At 39.2% G+C, this 23,052-nt stretch overlaps 2 protein-coding genes across 7 annotated transcripts in view; one reads left to right on the forward strand and one right to left on the reverse strand.

Moving 5' to 3' along the window:
• Positions 1-3,496, forward strand: part of JAZF1 (JAZF zinc finger 1) — a 197,039-nt gene extending 193,543 nt beyond the window's left edge. Inside the window, exons 5-6 of one of the 2 annotated variants that reach the window (XR_009818760.1) lie at positions 1,201-1,835; positions 2,282-3,496. Coding sequence is in view for 1 of the 2 variants with exons in the window: in XM_061996528.1 (XP_061852512.1) it covers positions 1,201-1,377 (177 nt within the window). In the remaining variant the exon portion in view is untranslated. Of the gene's footprint in view, positions 1-1,200 lie in introns of both variants that reach the window. The other variant, XM_061996528.1, reaches the window with a different exon arrangement.
• Positions 3,497-4,150: 654 nt separating this feature from the next.
• TAX1BP1 (Tax1 binding protein 1) overlaps positions 4,151-23,052 on the reverse strand; it is a 59,682-nt gene continuing 40,780 nt past the window's right edge. For 3 of the 5 annotated variants that reach the window (XM_061997472.1, XM_061997473.1, XM_061997471.1), the window contains 6 exons: positions 21,727-21,852; positions 19,830-19,901; positions 14,099-14,273; positions 13,604-13,752; positions 5,731-5,816; positions 4,151-5,147 (listed from right to left, as the gene is read on the reverse strand). In XM_061997472.1, the coding sequence (XP_061853456.1) occupies positions 4,946-5,147; positions 5,731-5,816; positions 13,604-13,752; positions 14,099-14,273; positions 19,830-19,901; positions 21,727-21,852 (810 nt within the window). In that variant the 3' untranslated portion in view covers positions 4,151-4,945. The remainder of the gene's footprint in view (positions 5,148-5,730; positions 5,817-13,603; positions 13,753-14,098; positions 14,274-19,829; positions 19,902-21,726; positions 21,853-23,052) is intronic. The other 2 variants (XM_061997475.1, XM_061997474.1) reach the window with 2 other exon arrangements.

The raw sequence follows: 23,052 nt of genomic DNA on the forward strand, positions 1-23,052 counted from the left end.
TCCACTTACTGTAAGCTGCATCTTGATGAGACTGAGCTAAAACTGTACATGTTGCTTCGAGAGCCGAGGGGACTTTTTATTAGGTGCAACACCAGGCCTTGGTGGTTTAGCAAAGACAACATCCCTAAAACATAATTTAATGAGTTAATTGATTGCAGCTTTTTTTTAAAAAAAAAAAAATTGTTTTTAAACTCCCTGAGATCTGGATGTGGGAACTTTAGAGGGGACGCAGTAGAGCTTGTGGAGCTGCATCTTTTTATCCTGGCATCTTCTTTGGTTTCTTCCAAGGAGAAGCTCTACAAAAGGACTTTCCACATTTACCCAAAATCCACGTTCCTTTCATGAAGCAAGTAAGAGGGACTCCAGTGAGGTGAATCTTAGATAAAGAAGTGTCGTGGCTTCTTCCACTTCTGCCAGAAAGGTGTGAACAGGAGGACAGGGGTACTGTTTTGGTTAGGCTGTTGAGTCAGTCCATCAGAAGCATCGCCTGTTTCCCTGACTGCCAGCATAAGGCGGTGGGTGGTGCCTGATTTTGTTCTTTCTCTCCAAACTGCAGTAGAGATGGGTTCTCTGGGTTTAGCTGTAGCACACACCCAAACAATAGCTATTTTGAAGATTTCTTCCCTGCAGGAGGGCTGGACTAGATGATCTCTAAAGGTCCCTTCCAACCCCTACCATTCTATGATTCTGTGATTGTTTTCTAAGTGCCCTCTGTGACTGTTCCAGTGTTGCCTGCAGTTCATTCTTTGGAGACAATGTGTAAACTATCAGAAGTTGCTGGTGCCTCGAGACATATCTAGAAACAATGACCCAAAACGGAACAAACGCTCCATGGGGGAAGCCTCAGCTTTCTGAAGAAGTGTGACTGGAGGCTTCGTGCCAATTCTTTGTTTGCTCGTAAATGGACCTCTGAATAAAATTTGTCAATGATGAATGAAAAAGGACACCCATATGTGAGCCCATTAAACGGTCTTTTTATTTGGGAAAGTGCTGTATGCTGGGAGGTTTTCAGGGAGGCAGGTCTGGCACTTCAGAAGCACCTTGTCCCAGGCAGGCCAGGGAATCCCTGCCCACCTCGCTGCTGTCCCAGCAGCAGGTGGTGGGCCGAGGCCCAGCACCCGCCTCGGTTCCTGGCTTGTCCTGGGAGTGAAGGCAGTGCCAGACCCCGCCACCGTTAACCCTTTACTTTCTCCCTGGCAGAATGTGAACGGTATAAAGTACCATGCCAAGAACGGCCACAGGACGCAAATCCGCGTACGCAAACCCTTCAAATGTCGCTGTGGAAAGAGTTACAAGACAGCTCAGGGCCTGCGGCACCACACAATCAATTTCCATCCCCCCGTGTCTGCCGAGATTATCAGGAAGATGCAGCAATAACATGCTGGTCACAAATGTGCCAAGAAACCCTCACCAGCAGTTGCTGATTTTGAGAACAGCCACCTTTTCCAGGGGAAGCATTCAGCAACCCTTTAAAAAAGAATTAAATGCATGCTTTAAAATTTTCTGTAATTTTGGAATGATGTATCTTTGTAGAGTTAATGATTTTGTACATTTGCACATGTAATCGTCATACCCATTTTCATTACTTTGAGATAAGGTGCTATAAAAGCTATAGGTTCCTCAGAACATTCTTCTGTAAAACCAAGGAAAGCCACGCCGGCGGGAGCGAGAGGAGGCGAGCTTGGCACTGACGTCCTTCCCAGATTGTGACGTGATGGAGACTCTCGATGCATCTGTCAATGTGTGTGCAAAAACCAAAACAACACCACCCTCGTCAAACTATCGTTAACATGCCTTACATAATGGAGTTATCCGTGGAGTAGCAAGTCTTCTAGGTAATGGAAATATAAATAAGAAAGAATGTTTAACATAATATGCTAAAAATATTTTCATACTTAAATAACATACATAAAAGGTGTGCTTGCTGTATTTTATATTATCTTGCAAATCTTTTGTTTTCTCCTTCTTGAAATGCTGAAAAAAAAAAACCCTTGCCATTGGAATTAGTAAACAATCACTTTAGTGTTAGAAATTCCTACTTTCTTTTTTGTACAAGATGTCATGTTACTTTCACGCCCATCAGACTTTTGAGGACCAATCACCCAGTGCAACTAAACAACTACCCCTGAACTATCTGTTAGAAAGACACTTGGAAATACTTAAGTGCAAATTTATGTGTGTGTGAGAAACAATTGCCTTCATCTCAGATGAAGTTTTAAAGCACTTTGTAGTTCTCTATTGCCAACAGTTTTAATGTTTTATGTGTTGCCAATTCTTGCAGCTCCCGTAGGAGCAGGTGCCCGTGGCTGCGAAGGGAAGCGCGGCGTTGCGCGGGGCGAGGAGAGCGGCGCCTGGGCCAAGGGAGCTTCTAACGCTGCTCCCTCACCTGCGGCGCCTTTGGAGATTTGCTTTGTGCATTTTTTTTTGCTTCTCGTTGTAGGTCACTGCATTCCATTGGGAAGTGTCTGTTTAGCTTTACCATTAATTTTGCCGAAATATGACATATGAGCCTTACTGAAGATTTAAGTGCTTCTTGCAGCAGGTGGTCAGAGACTGACTTAAAACAAAAGCCTACACAAGAGCTTCCTGTCTAGAGCAGACCTGAGCTGTTGTTGCTCAGCATCCTGCCTTGAGCCCTCCTCTCCCCCCAAGGGGAGCCGAGGCCAGGAGGGCAGCTGGGGGGTGCTTGCGCCTGCCCCGGCCCCTGCAGCACAGGCTGAGAGGGAGAGAGAGGGAGGAACAGGCTGTGTTAAACACAGCCCTGCCTTTGCTCCATTCCTGTTCTTCTACATGCAAAAGAAAGCTCGAAGGAAGGATGAATGAGCTTTCCTGCTATTTTTTCCCCCCCAAAGCTTTAAAGGAAAACTTTGTAAGGATGACAGTTACCTGTTCTCCAGCAGAGTAGAAGTCTCACTGAAACACATAGGAGTCACCCTCACCCTGCCCTGTGAGCAAAACGCCCCTTCCCCAGCTGCTGGGGAGGGGGCAGCGCCAGGCCCCGGGGAGGGTGACCCAAACATGAGAGCTCCTACGAGGCGGGGGCAGAGGCAGAAGGCCCCAGGGAGCCCCTTCCACCTTCCGTAGTTCTGGCAACCAATCTGGCCAGGAGACAGGTTTTGGCTCTGCTCTTAGTGCAAGAAATGACAGGCTGGGTAAGTTCGTTCAACAGCTAAACAGTCGTAAAACGTCATTGTTGCATGTAAATTCCTTCCAACTATAAAAATGAAATTCCAGTTTCTATTTACCTATTCATTGTGACAGTATTATTAAACAGGTAAAGATGGGACTATTTTGTTATACTGTGTATAGTGAATGTATTGTACTGTGTCTGTGAAAAGTGTGCTTTAAATTATATTTTCATATGTTTTGTTGGGGACAAAGTACTTTAAGTTTGAAAGTGACAGAGGTTTGTTTTAGAACTGAAGGCAACTTAAAGAATTCCTGTCAAGAAAGCTGCTTATAAATGTAAATCAAATCACATTAAAAATAAACTGCCTCTGACCTAAGAGACTGTTCTTTGCCCCTTCTTAACTCTAAAGTTCCTGGGCCAGCTGTGATCTTCTCGTGGTCTGTCTGTCTTTGGTATCACCAACACCTGAAGCAGCTTCAGCACTACGCCATTAACACACATTTCCACAGAACGCTGCAGTCTGTGGGGGAAAAAGGGAGTATTTGGATTTAATTCAGTCAAAAGGACATCCACTGTCAGAGGCTGCTTCCTCCCAGCAGCGCCCAGGGCTGAAGCCCCCTTCCAAGGGTAGGCTACTGGTTACCTTCTGTAGGGTTCCAGAAATGAAGGACATTAACAGTCAATAGCACTGAACAGCAGCAGGGGTATTTGGCTACCCGCTCCCAGGGCAGGTTATTTTAAGCAGCCACTGATGTCCCAAAAAGCTGCTCAAAACCTTAATCCCTGGGTCCCTCCCAAACAAAGCACAGCACTAGACAGTAGCAGCAGCTGCTTGCTCAGACAGCACTGAAACATCATTTAATGAAGTACATAAAGCCCAAACTCTGGTTTATTTCACAATGAGCAGCAGGAAGGCGAGGACCACTGACTCCATGAATAATTTTGCTTTAATGTAACAAGACTACTGTACAACAAGTGGAAAGCAAATTTACTTAATACAGTTAAAGTAAATACAAAATATTTAGATATACACACAGGGTTTTACTTAAAAGAAATACAGAAAGTGAAAATGCAGAAGGTCTTAAAAGCCCCAAGCCAAAGGAACACAAGCCACTTGAAAAAAAAAATAACAAGATCTACTGAATGCAACTGCAACATAAGGGTAACACTTTTTTAAACAATTACTTGTAGGCATTTAAGCACAGCAGTGTCTTTGAACTCAAAAATACAGCCTCACGGTGTAACGTACTGACTTGAATTTAGTCATCGCTTAAGGCAAACATTCCATGTGCCAGACTGCAGGGTTTGCCATCCCTTCTGTTGCAAGCATGTAACCTGACAGTACGTGCATCTGCAGTTCAGAAGTGTACTAGAAAACTATCTTTTCAGGGGGTAACGTAACTTTCAGATTTAACTGTTGCTCAAAGAAAAACTAGACATTGTCTAGGAGAAACACCTGTTTGTTACCTTTTTAATTGTGCCTCAGTTATCAGAGTCAAAAGAAGCCACAGGCAGTACGGCTTTTTTTATGTACGTAGCTGAAGAGCATCATGAAGATGGTCTTTTCTTCTGAGGCTAAGTCAATCCTGGGTCCTTACAGATTCCACTAAGGAGAGGAATCAACAGCTACATACAGAACAAGGTTGGGGGGGTTAGTATCGTGTTTGGTAAAGAGACAGAAGACAACCCAACAGCAGCTTAGAGCCACCGCTCCGAGTCGGCAGTTTGCATCATTACAGAGAAGCTGGGCTGGTTCTGTTCCGTGGGTGACTACTCAAAGGTGCGGGCTTTAAGCTACACTGCAAACCAAAGCATTTAATCAAAATTCAACACATTCCCATCAAAGTGCGTCTGAACGTGCCTCTCGAAGCCTTGCTGGTCGTAGTCGGGCGGGAACTGCTCGCTGCACATGGGGCACACCTTCCAGTGGCTCTCCACGTGCTCCTCAAACTTGCTCTGGTCATAGTTTGGTGGAAACATCAGGTCACAGAGAGGGCACTTCTTGTGCACATCAAAGCTGTACCAGGAGGCAGAGAGAAGGAAAAAAGGAAACAGTTATTTACCTGTTAATGCAAAGTAAGACACTGAAGCTGAATCCTGCTGCCACCGACCTGGAGAGCTTTACTACAACCTTGGATGTGAGAAGACTTTGTATCTAAGCAGCACATACTTAATTAAAATATCTTTGCTGAAAGTGCTCAGTACAGTTCAAGGAGTTGTGCACAGGAATTCCAAAATCACCTGGCATTTTAAAAGCACCCAAATTTTGACATAATTCCAGCTACCACTGAATACAAATCCATTGAATGGCTTAATGGCCAAGCAGTTTCATGGGAAAGCACTCCCCCTGCTCATAAAGCCTTGCTCTTAGCAAACGTAACACTTTATAAAAGCCCTCAACTTCAGTTCACAATTAGGTTGGAAAGAGAGGGGAAAAAAACATTATGCACCAATTTACTAAAAAATTGGCCAAATTATGTCAAAATAAGGTACAGCACAAAGAGTCTGCCCAGCCTCACAGCAGTTCTTCACCCTCAACCCTAATCCTGGGGTAAAATGCCCCAGCTATGTAACAACCCATCCATGCTGAATATATGTACCTGGAATCAAAGCAGAAACCTGTTCCACGTTGATGCAAGAGAAGACTCGGAGGGTCAGGGGCAGAAGGTACAGTGTTGTCATCATCCTGGTAAAATGAGAAGTAGTTTTTAAAATGCTCACTTAGAAATAGCTTTCTTAGCTCCTCTTCCATCCAGCATAAACATGGATGAAATTTACCTTTCCTTTTACAATCTCCACAGCCTAAGTTTTACTGAGGGCGTGCAGGTCACCCCTGGTAGTGCCCCGGGGTCATGCTGGAACAGAAAACCCAGCATTCCTCTGAACACCTCACCACCACAAACCCAAACAGCGTCTTACCAAGAGCCAGGACTCACACGTTGCCGGACAACAGTACGTCAAGTCAGACTCCAACAACCTGGCCATTTCAGTCTCATCAAGGGGCAGTCAGACACCTCCCCTCACCTAGTGCCTGGGTTCTGTCCTGCAGCCCAAAGCCGCCTCATCTCCGGGTGGGAAATTCGGCAGTTCAGGATTTTTGGAACTCCAACTGCTACAGCGTTTTCCTTTGGATCTTAAAGATCCCTTCCATGCAAGAATTACAAATTACTTGGTTCGTCTTCCTGAACAAGTGTGCAAGGCATTACACACAACAGCACACACACTCTGTGTTTGATACAGAAAACTAAGATGCACATTCAAACATATTTTATTTTTAGGCTATGACACTTTGCCCTTATGAAGAGTTAATGGAAACGAGGCAAGATGGGAAGATGTAGGGATGCAGGAAAGAAGAAAGACTATTAAAGCACTCTTGTGCTACAGTGCTACAGCTTGCACAGTGCAACAAGCATGACAAATCTGCTAAACACCTGGCTCTTAGCAGACCAAGACCTGTCTGTGAAAATGCATGTCCATCTTCATCCAAGAACAGTTCCACCACAAACATAGGCCTAACGAACAGTGAAATCCTTCAAAAATGTTTGTCACTCACTTCTTCATCACGGGGCATTTTTGTCACAGCACTTGTTAATACCTAGTTACAAATGAGGTGGCTGAGATACCTCTCTGGTGAAAAGGCTCTTCAGCCTCAAATGCCTTCAACAAGCTTTGCTTGGGACAGGTCAGCAGGTCCAAGGACAAACACATAGGCTATTCACTATATTAAGGGTTATTACTTTCAGTTGCCTCAAGAGTCAGGATTTGTCAATGCTAAATATTAACTTGGTATATATGGGCCTTTCCCAGAATTTTGTGGCTGAGATGGTACAGATGGGTATCTTCCCATTCAAGACCACGAATTCATTCAACAAATGCCGACTTTCAGACAGCATCTTTACACAGACCCCAAAGGAACCGCTGCCCTGAACGCCTGGCTGTAACACAGCACACAGCTCCTCAGGCCTGACGTAACTCCCTGTCCACACCAATGTGCCAGTACCAACCACAGACACCTGTTTCCCTGCCAGAAAAGGAAACCTCTCCGGCTTTCCACAGGCATTACACAAAGACAGTGGCAATTGTCACTCATATATATCCTCATGTAACGCACTATTCAAGCAGAAGTGATCTCAGCGGCACCTTCCATCCATTTGTACTCGCTGTGTCAGTGGAAGTTTCAGCATCAGCTTCCCCAGATGCCCATTTCTGCTCTACCACCACAGTCCATGAGAAGCCAAGGATTTTAATCAGAATCAGCAAAATACAAACGGATTTATACCATTTGCCAGTTAAAACAATTACTTTTTAATTAAAAAAAAGTCAGTACTGCCTGTCCACCTCCTGTAAAGCTTTCACAGATTAACAGGTTGAGTGGGATTTTTTAGGGTTTCTTACATTTATTTTAGTTACTTGTTCAGTATTTTTCCTTCCCCTCCCTTTTAAAAAACAGAACACACACAAAAAAACCCCTGTCAAAACCTTTGGGTTACTGCTAGTCACTTGGTAAGAGAAAACTTTGCATTATTTCATCATCTGGCAAGTGTGATACTCTACCATGTTTATAACAAATATAACTTCCTCCTCCTCCTCGTCTCTTATTGAAAAATTGATATGAAAAAGAGCACAGTGCTTCCCTCTGCACGGGCACACACACACAGTCTAAAAAGCCACTTTTCCAATGCCAAAGTAGCAGGAAGACAGTTGGATCCTTTGTATGTGCCATTTTCATGACCCAGTTCACTTCACTGTAAAACTCATGCTGTGGTTTCCTTACTGCAGCTTCTGAACTGTGCACCATGTCAGAGTGACAACAGTAAACAGGTACTGATGTTAGGAGCTGAACACATGGAAAGTGTCTCCTGACTGTGCTTCTGCTCTTGGCCAAGGATATAATGAAAGAGTTGCTCTTAGCCTTCTGTTATGTTTAACCCGAACAGAAACATGCAGATCTGTATTGAGCATGCCTCAAAGCGCCTAGGACAGAGGTTACTGTGTAATTAATAATAGTCCAACAGTAACAATGAGAATTTTATCTTAGTGTGAGAGTATTTCATAGCCATCCTAATTACAAGTGACAGTAAACAGTAGAGCACCACCAGGACCTAACAATTCTCATGTGATGCCCTGGGAGAACCTGGAACTTCCAGAAAACATAGAAAAGGTCCCATTGTGTTGGACTCCAACAGCTGTCATAGAGACAAAACTCCTGAATGCACTGTGTATAACACAGAACTGTAAGAAGACAGGACTGATCTTACTCATCTTGGTTCAGAGTTACCTCGTGCCCAGTTTCATCCAGCTAGTATCACCAATGACACATGTTCTGTTCTTACACACGATGTCACATGTTTTTCAACCCAATATGTAAAAATCTGTCACTCTCCTGTAGTACAAAAATAAACCAAAACCAAAGCCATCCCTGAAGACTCGGGAGCGGAAATGCAGAGGCTGGTTGAAGCTGCTTTACAGAAAGAGTGTGAAGTGTGACACTAACTGCCAGAAGGACAGGCCTCAAGGACTCTGCCCATGCTGCATTTAAAGTGTCAGCATCAGCTGACTCTCAAGACCACATGGACAAGTCATCCAAGTCAGTTGGGCAGGAGCCCATGCTCCATATTTCAGCAACAGTTTAATCTGCCCACTGTTAAGACCCAGCCCCAGCTCTTTCCTGCTCTCCCAACTGGTGACCAGGGATGTGGCTACACATACTTAGTCCAAGGCCTCTGCAGTGCCCTGCAGTGATGTAACAGTTGGTACGTGACCTCAGGCCTTTAAGAGCCTAAAACCATGAAGCCACAGGCTGGCACTGTGTACTGTAATGAGCCCTAGGCCTTCGGAATTCAGAAGCTGCGATAACTAGGTTAATGAATTATAAAGGCTGTCTTTAACATCATGATTGAACTACTATCACTGGACTGTAACTCTTGACTCTTTAAAACTGCCACAATGAGTTCCACAGATTGCATGAATCAAAGATATAGTACAGAAAGATAAAGCATGGTAAAAAAAGAGGGGGTTTGTCACTAGAAGGGGAAGTTGAATATTAACTGTCAGAAGTAAGTGCAACTCACCTAGTTTTACCAAAACTAGCCAGTCTTGTCTTGAGTAATTACAATTCTAAGCAGTTCCAAGATTGCCAAATAGAAACAAAGTCATATGACGCTGTACTTTAAAAAGCACAGACTTGGACAACCCCTGTCCAAGTTCTCTGATTTTAACATGCATCAATAAGTGAACTGAGCTTTGAACATCAAAGGGACAGACGCTCCACTAACACACAAGGTGGGACAGCTGGAGAGAGAGAACATACATTTTCTCTCTGTGGTTTAGCTCTGCTGTGAGAAATCAACCAATCTCTTTTAGGTCTCTCTACTTCCCTGCAAGCAGTCTGGTCTCCCACAAGGTACCTGAATACTAACTATGTCTACATCTATCCTACACAAAAGACAGTAACTGGCTGTCAGGGGAAGACCAGGCTAATGAAGTCTAGCAGGGTTTTTTTTTTTTGCTAGAAGAAAGGCTATTTTGGATTCATCTCAAAAAATGTCCTGACCTGGTTACTAGTTGCCAAAAGTTACACTCTCCATCCCCCACAAATTTACTGTGACTAACAACATTGTTTAAGAGTCTCAAGATAGTTATTCTGGGCTTACTGCCAACCATAATCAGGACTACACTTCTGAAACTCACACTTTACTATGAAAAATATACAATATGTTTTGTTTATGGATCTCTTCCTCATATTTGCTTCTAGAAATTATTTGCTCCAAATGACTACATTTTGGTCAATTATGGGAGCAAAAGCAAACTGAAAGTTAGTGCTGAGTAGCTGACGACAGGAACTCGTGACAAGTCAACGATTCTACACAAAATCACCCATATGCGTGCTCAGCTGGGCTGGGTAACACAGACCAGCGTATCCCCCTCAGAAATCACAGTTTAATTGGCCTAAGACTTCCAGAGGCCAAAGCTATGAAGAATTCTAGAAAGTCTAGAAAGTCAAGTTACACAAAACTGATGTTTTTTCATGTTAACCAAACACACGGAAGCACCCAGGTTTTGGGAGAAACAAAAGAAGAAGACAATAGTAAAGTTAAACAAAATTTCAGGTGCGCTTGCAGATGTGTCTCCTTACTTGGTCTACAGCTCAGAGTAACTGAAGACAGGAAAGGCAGCATGTCAGTGTAGCAGGAGAGCCACCATCACCTGATCTTATGTTGCTACTCAAGATAATGGTCAGCAACAAAACTGTCATGAGTTTGAGATTTTGTAACTCATTGACAGGAAAGACAAAATTACTTTGAAGATGGTTCCAAAGACAGCAGCTGCTTTCCACAGATTTGAAGATCCAGTCATTAGCTGCAGGTACAGAAGGGTCACCCTGAGGAAAATAATTCATGCACAACAAGCATGAAAATAACACAGAGTAATCTTAGGATGACTGTGATGCCTTTCCTTCTGTGACTGGGAATGGCACACACCTTAGCATCCCATCCAGCACCATAAGGCTAACCAAAAATCCTGCCTCACTACTCCAGACCTGCTCTTAAGGAATGTACCGAACTTCTGGCAGGCCAAGCTGGTCCCTTCTTTTCCACTGCCAACCAGGACAGCTACTATCTTGTGCCACACCTCCAACATTCATATAATGGAAAGACTCTTTATTTCTTCCTTGGGATGGGTAAAAAGATCAACCAGTCTCACAGTGATTTTCAAGAGGTGTGTTGCTAAAAAGCACACATGATGGAAGGCACCTTAGCTCAGCAGGATGACAGTTTTTATTCATTGGGAAAGGAAATGCAGAACAACCTTCCTGTTGATGTAGAAAACTATGGTTGATCCATAACAGGAAGCAATTTACAACTCCTATGGCACAGAACAGAAATCTTTTTCATGTACTGCAGACAAGGTACCCTGAGTTAGATCTTTTTCAGTAAAAGGAAAAAAAAACCCACAGAAAGAACACAAGATTCCTTTAGGCAAAAGTAAACTCAGTTGTTTAGAGTGCTAAAATGGTCCAATGAAGGCAAAGGCTTTAAACTCAAACACTACAGACATGGAGAGTGAAACCACGCAAATGGACAAAACCACACAAAGACAAATTCTTGATTCTTTCCCTGGTACTAAGGCAGATTGTTGCACTTGGAAATGGCACAATTCAACACTTAGAATTAAAGTAAACCACGGTAATAACAGTTGCAGAGATGTGGTTTGTAGGTTTGAAGCAATTCTACCTATTTTTCTGTTCAGGAAATGCTTCTGAGAGAAGCATTCAAGTTTCCTCCTCTGTCATCCAGATTGTTTATGAAGCTACTCAGGAGTGTAAACAGTAACTACAGCAGGTTAAGCTTGACTTGCTAGAGCCCCTCATAGTTTGCTGACCTATACCTTAGGCTGTCCTAAAGGAAAGGAGGTTCCCATCTCTGGCTGTCATTCTGTAGAAGCAAGTCACAATGCTTTTCTCACACACATATGCACACATTTCCCTGTTCTCATCTGATTAAAAAAAAGATTGTTTTGGTCATATCTGTAGCTGTGTGTATATAACCTCTAGTTTATTCTCTTACATATCATGATACTGGCCCAGGGTCTCAAAGATCTGTTGTCTTAAATAATATAGACATGCTCTTCATCACAGGTAAACCACCACCAGAAGAGCCATGAAGTGGTGGAAGTGACTAGAACACCCTCAAGTTCTCAAACTAATATAATGTGCAGTAATAGGACTGTGGAGAGGAAGACGACAGAAGTTCCCAGAATGGCAATATTTTAAACAAAGCAGCAATCCTTCTCTTCTTGGAGGGAACAAAAGACTCTACACCTTACTGGTTTAAAGATGTAGACAACTACCACTTAAACAGCTTGCTTTGAAAGTTGGTACAACAAAAGGTAATCTCTTCATCACTTTATATTTGCTGTCTCTTCTGCACAAACAATAGGCTCTCCTTTATAATTAATTATCTACATATATGGAAGTCTTCCTGGTAGTTTCTTTAAATACTGCATTAGAACTGTTTTATCTTTGGTATATTACCAAGTATCTCTCAAAAAATTCTTTCACCTACTTATTTCCACGCAAATCTACACACTACATGTAACAGTCAGTTTTTGGGAAGAGCAAGCAACTGATTCTCACTTGAAAGTAAAAAAGTAAAGATATAAATTTTATGATTTAAGGGCACCTTTTCTCAAGATGAACTTTATTTAAGCCTGCTATATTCCATATCACTACAAAAATCCAGGTTGTGTCAGCAAATGAGCACAAGACTCTAGCACTGTTTCTCCTGGGTTTGCAAGAGGGCAAAGCAGATAGATCAGAAAGAACACCCTGCTAATTAAACTGAGGCAGACAACTAAAGAAGAGAAGAGCTTGTCATATGTAATCTCGACGTCAAGAATGATCAGATTAAATATGCAAAATGTGAAGTAAAGGTGGGGAACAGCATTAAGCTCACATTCCAGTTCTGGAACAGGTTGCAGAAGTTCTGACAGTTTCTCTAATTATTCGCAGTAATGGACATTGGGGGCAAAAGGTAGGAGAATGAAATACATTTTTCTCTATTATAGGTGCTGAGCACCAAGGCTAAAATCATGCCTGTCTGAACACTGATCAGTTTCTGCAAAGGTTAATAGCAATTAAATGTGGCAAACTAGACTAAATGAGAAACAGGTCATGATACTACTGTACTTGCAAAGAGCACAATACTTTGCAGAATGGTATTTCTTGTTTAATATTTTTGGAGGTGTAAGAGTACTTGGAATAAGAAAGATAAGTCTATTCTTGTTTAAAGGAAGACACATGGTCCACTGTGTTACAGACGCCAATTTACTAAATCCCTGTTTTATACTACAACTTGCAAGTTAACTGCAGTAAAAAGAGAAGCTAACTAGTTTCCACAAAAACATACAAGGCCCTAAAACAGAAATCGGTGAGCACCTGTCACTTCCAGTTTAATCAGCTTTGGATAACAGTTAATTATCTCAAATAAATGTCTAAGGGAAGAAAAAAAAAATATTAAATGTTGATTTGCAAGGGACAGAACAAGAGATTAACACATTCCTATCAAGTGTCTTTCATTCAGCATTTTACTGAAAATACTGGTATCAGAATTCTTTCAATTTCTACCCGTTCTGTCAAAATTTCATTCCTGCATGCAAATCATAAAATGAATAGGACATGGCTACCACATGGGAGAGAAAAACCAGAGTGAGTTGAGACTACTTGGATTTTTCTACTTCAGTGTTTAAAAAAATTAAGAAGCTACTGCCCTAATACCAAAACAAGCTGTCAGTAACTCAAGAAACTGAGGGAAGAAATACATTGCCAACAACTGATGTGCAGAGTTTTCTCCTTCAAAGCAACAGAAAAATCAACTCCAGATTTACGTACCACTAAGTCAGGCTTATCAGACACTGAAAACCTACTCATTAGTAAACACGTCAAGGGAAAAAAGAGTAAAAAAGGTAACTTGCATTGCTGTCCTCAGGATCTTCTAAACCATCAGGTCGACTAAGATTGCGTGAAGGCTGACTACACACCACATCATCTTCTAGCTCCCAAAAGGAAGCTCTAACAGGTGGTCTTTGGATCTCATCAGGATTAAAAGCACCATCTGCTCCATCTGAAGAAAAATTAATTAGAGCATCTTTGTTCAGTAGACTTGGTATATGGAGATTACAGATGTGCTACATTACATTTTAAAACACAAGAATTTTAAAACTTTTTTTTTGTTTAGTTAACATGAACATTAGAAATCACCTTTTTCAAAAGGGGTTTCTTTAAAACTTTGTTTACTATACTGAGTCTCATCAGTAAAGCATAGACATTTTATTGATTCTCATTCACCAATAAAAGCTCTGTACGCCAGTATAAAGAAAGACTGTTCGTATTTAACCTGCACTAAACAAGCCACTGCTTTTCAAAGTCAGAGGAAATTATATTGGAGAGGTTGTGGAATTTAGTTTTACCTCTTCTTTCTTGAATTACATAAGGGTTTCCATATTGCAGTACTTGTAGTCTACTTGGCACTGCAGGAACTGGCCCGTTTTCCTCAGAATATGGGTTGCGGAAATGTAATGCCTGTTGTGAAATCTGTCCTTCCATCATCCTTCCAGTTGGATTTCCTGGTGTCCTGCCAAGTTCCTAAACAATGTAAAGTTTAAAATGTAATTAACCTATGGAGCCCTAGCAAAGTTTGACATTTTAATGAAATATTTAGATTTGTTTTTAACAATACACCTGCCAACCTTCCCACTGTGTTTTCACCTTGATCTAGTGCCACACACACCATCCGTACCAAAAATGGTCAATGAAGAAAATACAAAGAAGATATTTTAAGACTTTTTCTCCCCTCATTTTGTCATCACTTAATTTATATTACATAAACAGAATGGCCACCTTTTTTCAAGCAATCTCTGCATCCTTTTTACAGTGAAAAAAACACAGTTAAACAAGTAAAGACTGGGTGGATTAGCCACAACTAGAGATAATGTGCAGTGAGAAAAGGTTTTAAAAGTTACAATTCAAATAATTCTTTTCTCCTATCATACTATCCCCCTGTTCAAGAATGTACCATTTTAGTATGTGAAGTAAATGTATTCACATACTTGATATACCTCCCTAAGAATTCATGAGTGGCAGATATTTGAAGAGCTATGAAGCAAACTGCACTGGATCCTTTCTGATACGTAACAGCAGAATGTTGACCTCCATGAAGTGTGACTTAACATTAGCTAAACTGAGCTCAAGGCTGTCACCTTTCAGTAGGAAATGAAGAATATTACAACAAACTTTTGCTCCACATCCTTCAGATGCACACATACAGGGAAAGAAAGCAGCAGAGAGAATTTAGAAGTAGTCTTGTGTTCTCTACAATGTAACTTCCTTAGAGTTACCCTTACTTGCACACACAGTCATGTATCCACGCTAAGCACTGCACATTATATGCAGATGCCTCATAAATGTCTAGAACTAGAAGAGAATTACTTTGTCCAAATGAAGAGATCCTATAAAACACATTCACCTAAAACTATACCTACAGAAGCAAACGTCTATCACTCTTCCTTCTTCTCAGTTCCTTTAAAAAGTGATATTTTAAATATATGATGAAATACATTAAATTGGCTGAAACAATTTTGTCCTTGTTTGTGATTTTGTTTGGTGATCACGTTCCACTTGTAATTAGGGGTTTTTTTAGTTGTTATTATTATGTCAAAATATTTCTATTGCCATTATACCAAGCAGAGCCTAAAACTTCCTTGTCCTAGTCAGTGCTAACACAGCTCCAATATTTGTGAACAGCAAAAGAAAAATTAATGCTTGGGTTTTTTCAATTAGTTTATATTTTTTATATTATGGAGGGGTTACTAAGTTTATATTTTATAAACTATTACATTAGTTTATAGTTTCCAATTAATATACAGTATTATCTACAATGTTGAGAAGTGGTTTGTGGCTTGTAATGACTGAAGGTACATGAACAGTTTGGAGCTGCACTGTAAAGCAGAATTAACATTCCAGCTGGTACCACTTTGCTCTAACATTCAAAAAAGCCAGGCTGTACTCTATAAAAAAATACAACTCAAATGTTAATCAAAGGGAGATGGGGGAAAAGAGAACAATAAAGTAATGAGACGGGTCAACATGTTAAGCAGTGGTTTCTACATCAACAGCATGAAGTTGTCAGCTTCTTAGTGGGCACAAGGGAAAGGCTAGTTTGCAGGAGCACCCTGAAGAAAGTATTGTTACTCGATGAGTACATCTCTAAACCACAACAAAATAGCTTGGAAAAGCACCCACAAAAGTATGCACATTTGAAAACATAACAAAAAAATTATGAAGCATGGTATAACAGACCAATTCGTGATATCTGAATAAGGAAGGAAAGATGGCAGAGAACAGGAATGTCCTGGAAAGGATCTTGAAAGCACCTCAAGTAACTCCTGATAAATACAGTGGGGACTGACACAAAATAGTAAGCTAGGAAAATATTGTGTACCCTACAAACCTTTCTGAATGAAAACAAGTGAGAGAAGGTTTCTCCTGACAAGTCCAGAACAAGCTACAACAGAGGTGATAATGCTTTCAAAATTCCAGGCAAGACTTTTACCTTGATGGACAGTTGGAGGAAACCACATGACAGATATTTTATGTCACCACTATACAGGGAAACACTGGGATAGCCAAAATTTTAAAATGCATCAGATCAAAGACAATTTGCCCCATCATTCTGTACAATAACCTAGGTATAGTGGTCACACCAACAGGAACCATGCAAGGGTCCCTGCATACATATGTGAACTGTTAGACAGATTGATCAGTTCTCTATTTTTGGTAAAATTCTGACAGTTGATTCTAGGAAGTAAAACTATTACTCAACATTCTTATTTTCCATTTATATTAACAAACAGAAATGTGTCTGATTTTTCCCAAAGGCAATCTAAAGTTACTTATTTCAAGTAGTATTTATACTACAAACACCATATGGAACAAAAGTGCACTTGTCTAATGAGTTTAAACCCATGAGAAGTTGTAGTTTCATACACAAATTTCAAAGTCACTACTCTTCCTGTGAAAAATAATTTGCCCTTTAAGAATTTAATGAGCAAATTTCTAATTAATCCTTTTTCCTCCTCCTTTATATCCTCACCTATTTATATACGTCTATCTCTACTTTAGCAAAGGTCTGTATGTAGGTTATTTCCAAAATAGTTGAATTTATGGAGAGACTTAAATAGCCTACTCTATTTAATTCTGTTCTTTAAACACATGCATCAGAAAGGCAAGTAATTCCAACAGAAAAACTCAAATAGAACTCTTCATAACATTAATATACCTAAAATTCTAGATTCTTGCATATAACCCATAAAGATAATAATTCTTACGAACTACTAGAGGGGTTTTATAAACGCTTAAAACTCAACAGAAACATACATGTTAAAGGACAGTCATTAAAGTGACTTAAATATGGTTAGTACATCAGATGTAATTTATCCAAAGAAAATTTCATTTCCATTTAATCAAATGGGTTAATGGAGACCATGTATGCCAAAAATATCCACAGGAATGTGCCACTTACAATTCAGAACCAAGCAAAATTATTGATTTAAGTACATGACAAGAAAAATGTCTGTTATTAAAAGGCACAACTTCATACATTTTTCTTAAAACCAGGTAACTTTCAGCCAAAACTCTAGAACACAAAATTGCAATAATTAAGAAGCAGTGCTCTACTACTCTGAAAACAGACCACCCTGCAAATAAAAAACCAAACCAAAAATCATACAGCTACTGTTATAAATTTACTATGAAGTTTCAGGTAAAAGACTCCGACAGCAACGTCACAAAGTCATTTTCAAACAGGAAAAAGGTGGTATCTACAAAACAGTGAGGCAGCTTACAGAAAGTTATCTTTTTTGGAGCACCAGTCAGAAACACAGTAGTGTTTCTTTTCTTTCAGAAAACCTTCCAATAGAGGACAACACAATTTTGCCTAAGGCTCTCAAGGAAATCGTCCCCTGTCGATATGATATAAAACTATGCCAGCGTTACTTCTGATTTATAGACTAAATTACACATATGATAGAAATGGTTTAGAGTTAAATGGCTAGGATTACATCTTAAAGTTTTAGCGAGCATGTAGAATCTAAATAATTGATCTTTACTCGATACAAAGCACGAAAAAGTAATTTATTAGTGAAATTAAGGTCTTCCTTTTTAAAATCAATTTATTCTGCAATATGAAAGTAGTTTGTGAGACAGTGGCATTAATACTTTAACTTTAGCATCACAGGAGATTAAAACAGAATGTAGATCAAAATGACTGTAAAAAGGTGCTGTAAAATAGCTTTAGCCAGAGGTTGGATATCTAGTGTAAAGAATGATTTCCAAAAAAATAAATAAATCAAAGGCTGTAAAGTATGTAAATAAAATAGAAACCAAGTAATTTTATAGGTTTGAAGAGACAGCAAATGAACATTTTTAGCATGCTATGTTTGGTGACATTTAAAAACAAACACTGATAATGGAGTATAAATTGAAAAGCTGTTTACCATACTGTGTTTAACCTTTTAAACCATGGTTCCAGCCTAGTAAAGCACTTTGATTCTCCTCCGTAATGTAAATATAGAAATTTGGTAGACAAGGTTCCGAGCTTTTATAAGTTCCATACATTATTATTACAGTTATGCTCCTTGTTATGTGTGGTGTTTAAAATTAGTCCCTCCAGCTAAACTGCATTCATCAAAACTCAGCTTTTAATTTGCTTTCTTTTAAATTAAAAAAAATATTAAATCTATTAAAAATTACTTCTTTGTTTAAAAACAATTGTACAAAACACTTCACCAGCTTAATCTGAAATTAGTTTAATTTTAATTTATCAGCACACAAACACTTGGTTTTACTAAGTATCTCTTTAGACTGGATTTTTAAAGTAATTTGAACAATTCTCACTTTTTCCCCAATACATGCATTAATACCTGAATGTAATAAAAACATTTTATTTCCCTTTTCAGTAGAACATAGACTTGATTAATTACCATTACCTTAGAGGCACTTCCAACATGACAACATTAGCATTGATATTTCGTAATGTCTGGTTTAACAGTAATGTTAATGAATTTGATTAGACACTCAACATTGAAAGTATCAGTCAATTTTCTATCATATATTTAAAAACCAGAACACTGTTTGTGCGTATTTCTTTTCTGATAAAGATTTTTTTTCTAGTTGTAACATACCAAAGTCACTGCTGTCATGTACCAATTTGCTCTTATTATTACCAGATATCAAAAGGACCTGGAGATCATGCTGCTGAAATGTCTAAATTTCTAGTTACAGCACAACACTGGATAAGCACAAAACGTGTCCTAACCAGTGATGGTAGAAATAAACTGCCAAGCTAGGTATGTACCACTCATGTCTTACGCCAGATTTCCAAAGGAAATAAAGTTTACTAATCATGCTGTCAGTCAGTAACTCCTGAAAGCATCAGGGAGAAAGTCTGTCTCAAAGAAATTAAACACCAGCAAGTTCTGTTAACTGATGCTCCCTCAGAGGACAGGAAAGCTGCAGCATGAGCTCAATAATGGTATCAGCCTCTAGACATAATAGGGCTCAGCCTCTTTCACTAAGAAATAAGACGAGTAAAGCTGGAAGGAGGCTGGAAATCCACTGAATACTTGTAAAAAAACCGTGATGCTGCTGAGATGAGAAAGAAACATAGAATAAAAACTGCTAGGAATACCTATGTTCTGTGAATTGTATAGCTAGCTTCAATCTCAGATTATTAATTTACACACAGCAATCCCTATCTGCAAATAGAAATAATTCTTTTATTATATGGATGGAATATCATTCTAGACCGGAACAAAGAAATAATTCTTGACAGAGTAACATTTTTGTTACATTACATATAGAAAATATTCAAGAACACCATTACAGAACAATAAATGACAGTATTTTCAAAGACTGAGTCAATTTTGGCAAGTTTGTATACTACAACGTGCATTTTTAAGAGATATATTGATATTAACAGAACTTGTAGTTTAAAATGGTAATTCATCTTGGTAAAATATCCAAATATGGAAAAGTATGTCTAAACAGCAAACAAATTCTTCCTTAAAAATAAATTGCAGTTCCTCAAGGCAAAGTACCTCACAAGAATTAATTTACCAACTGTAACAGAAATCCTAACAATACCTTCTCACTTGTAACAAGGTCCAACTGTGATGCCAGTTCCTTTATTCTTCTCTCCTTCTCTGCGAGCTGAACCTATATGAGAAGTTTAAATTTCCTGTATTAGCGAAGAGAAATTATTTCCCTGCATGTTACATTGTGAAAATGCAAAGTTCAGTGATGAAGTTCATCTTTCAGACAGAAATAATTTCATCTACTATAGTTAAATGCAATATCTAATACTACTACAAGTCCAACAATTCTCCCTAAGTTGATCTGCTGGGTAACAACAGTACACTAGCAGCCTTTTCTTCTCAGTTTCTAGGAAACAGTTGTGAAACAATAAAACATTAGGTTAAAAACAAGGAGTAGTATCAGTGATACTAATGTCAGAAGAGACACCGTTGTCCAGAAACACTTGGCTTGCAAATCTCATATCATTACTTCTGAAGGAATCCTTTGGCATTTCAGTGATTTCATTCACTTCTCACAGCTCTTATGTCTCCTCCCACGGACAGAACTGACAGAATCAAAACCTCCTCCTACCTCAGACACTAAATTTGACAAACACCTGCCTTGTGTCTCTGTTGTTTGATCTGGGATGAGATACAATTGTACATTACATAATTCTTCCAAGCTTGCTTCTTGATTATTTAAATAATCTTTCTCTACAATGAATTATTTTCTTTGGATTACAGTTACTTTGGAGACTGTATCTCCACTTTTTTTCTAGTGTACAAGCTTAATGCTCTGGACAGTTACATAACAATTTTTTTCAATTCTGAAATTCCCTCTCTGAATTCAGGTCAACAAAGAAAAAACTATCAATTGGGAAAAAAAAAATCTCATTTTCGCTCCATCACCTGCACCCTCCTGAGTAAGTTATGAATTGTAGGAAAAATCCTTCCATTTTGGAACCAATTATTTATTACTTCTGCTATTCAGAATTCAAACCAAACATATTTTAAATTAAATTCTGCATGGCAACTGATGACTGCTAATAAGTAAAAATAAATAAATTGGAAAGAATCATGCATTTTTATAAAATTAAAGTGAGAGCTTTGAAAAGCATCGAAAAAAAAGACAGCAATTCAGTTTTTTGCATAGAAAAAGCAATTTATAAGAGAAGGGGGTTCCTGCTAGAACTGGTAGAGTCAGAGTTCCATTTTATCCCTGCTCATCACAACAGGAAAAAATGGGCAACAGAAAGTATTCTATCCTGTCAACTACACCATCACCATTACACCAAGAACATGCACAAAAGCTGGTCTCATGGAAGTGTGTTGTTTCTTATCTTGTTCTTGTTGACCTAAAAAGCCACTTCAACATATGTACTACTATCATCTAACTTCAAAGATTAAGGCCCCTTGTAAGCCAAAGCCGTCCATTTTGTTCAGCTTTCTGGTGCATGTGTTACATCACTCTATTGTTACAGCTGAGATCTTCTAAACGAATGTAGTGTTCTTATGATGAGTTTAAAAAAAACAATCTATTGTTCATCTTGTATCTCTATAGTTAATACAGATAAAATGCATTAGACATTACTACACTAGTAACGCAGCATGCAATATGAATGAAGACTTATGAATATTCCTGTATTATAGCAAGCAACAGGAAATTAGCTCCTTTTTTCCCCTGTAAAACAAGACTAACGTCATTCAGAAGTTTGTGTAAATCCACAAATTGAAAGACTGATAGACATTTGGTAACATACTCAGCAGATCTGGCTTATTTTAAAAGAAGTATTACAAGAGTACGTTGCTTCCACAAATGCAAAACGGAATCTCTGTTTACAGCAAAAATATATTTAATGTGGTTTTTTCCCCCCTTTAAAATTCTTTATTACTTGAACTATTAGAAATGAGCAACTATGTTACGAACAGGATATCATTCATTGTCATAAACAAATTCTGTAACTTACTTTATACTGATCCTCCATTGCTGCTAGCTGTAATTTTATACTCTCATTGATTTTCACTTGTTCTTTCCATTTCAGCTCCAGTTTAGCAAGCTCATCAGCATAAACACTGCACTTCAACTTCTCATCCTAAAGAGGTTTACATCATGGCATAAAGTATTTAGAGTTTTAAGAGATTTCCCCTCCCGCCTCCAACAACAGCACTGTGCAATGCCACTCTGTGACTCCATGCTTTTAGCATGGAATCACTTACAAATGGCTTCCCCAAGAAATCAAGCCTGACTTGAGACTTTGCAGAGGACAGGACCACTGAACACTTCATAAATGATGTTCAACGTGATTTTTTTTTTTCTTCCTTGAATTTTCAACAAACTGATGTTTCTGTTTAGCTGCACAGTTTCAAGTTTCTTTGTATCCTAACACTACACCCTGATCACAATTATCCTTTCAAGTACCTGAGCTCAATACAAAACCTTTCCCCATACAGCTTTTACCACCTAAATGTCTTTCATCCAGAAGGTCAAAGGTAAAGCTTTCCTCAAGCACCACAATAGAAAAATAGCCATCAGAAGCCAACACAAGATCTCCACAGACAGGATAATGAGCAAAATTACAGCACAGCTGTTACATCGTGGAGAGCACATTCAAATAGAATAATCTCACTGGGGTAAATAAGAAACAAGATAAACAGGGTCGAGTCAACATTTAGAAAGCATTTCTTAAATAATCCTACAATGGTCAACTTTTCACCATCATTATACATACATCCAAACTTATGAAATGAAAATCAAGTGAGGAGTAACAGGTATTAATATTTTAAGGGCACTACTATTGTGGCTACAGCACTACTGGTGCCAACTTTGGTCCAGAGAACTATATAAATGCCTTTAAGTATGACTGAGCCCAAGCTAACAGGCAGCACCTACTCGGATGCCAAAACACTGTAAAAGCTCAAGACAGTCAGGTTTGGAGGAGTTATTACACTTGAACAGTATATCAGATAAACACTGCTATACTTGTTCCAAACATCAGCTGGCATATGGCAACATGCTGTATTTGATTTATAAAAGCAATTACACTGAAAATATAATGAAAAAAAACAAAAGCATTCAAAACCTTAACCATAAAAATAGTAGTAGTTTTGTTAATTTGTTTTACTGCATCTGGGTTTTCTTGAGGCCTCTTTGTCTGGACTCTCTAACACTACAGGTAATCAAGAGTTTTATAATATTAAGATTTCTACCATAATCACAGTGTATCATACAAACAAGCAAGGCAACTTAGCTGGGCAGGGCTTTGTGGTTTTAAGACTTAGCACCTATAGCTACT

The sequence above is a fragment of the Colius striatus genome, chromosome 5 (genome assembly GCF_028858725.1).
Source record: "Colius striatus isolate bColStr4 chromosome 5, bColStr4.1.hap1, whole genome shotgun sequence".
Lineage (NCBI taxonomy): Eukaryota > Metazoa > Chordata > Aves > Coliiformes > Coliidae > Colius > Colius striatus.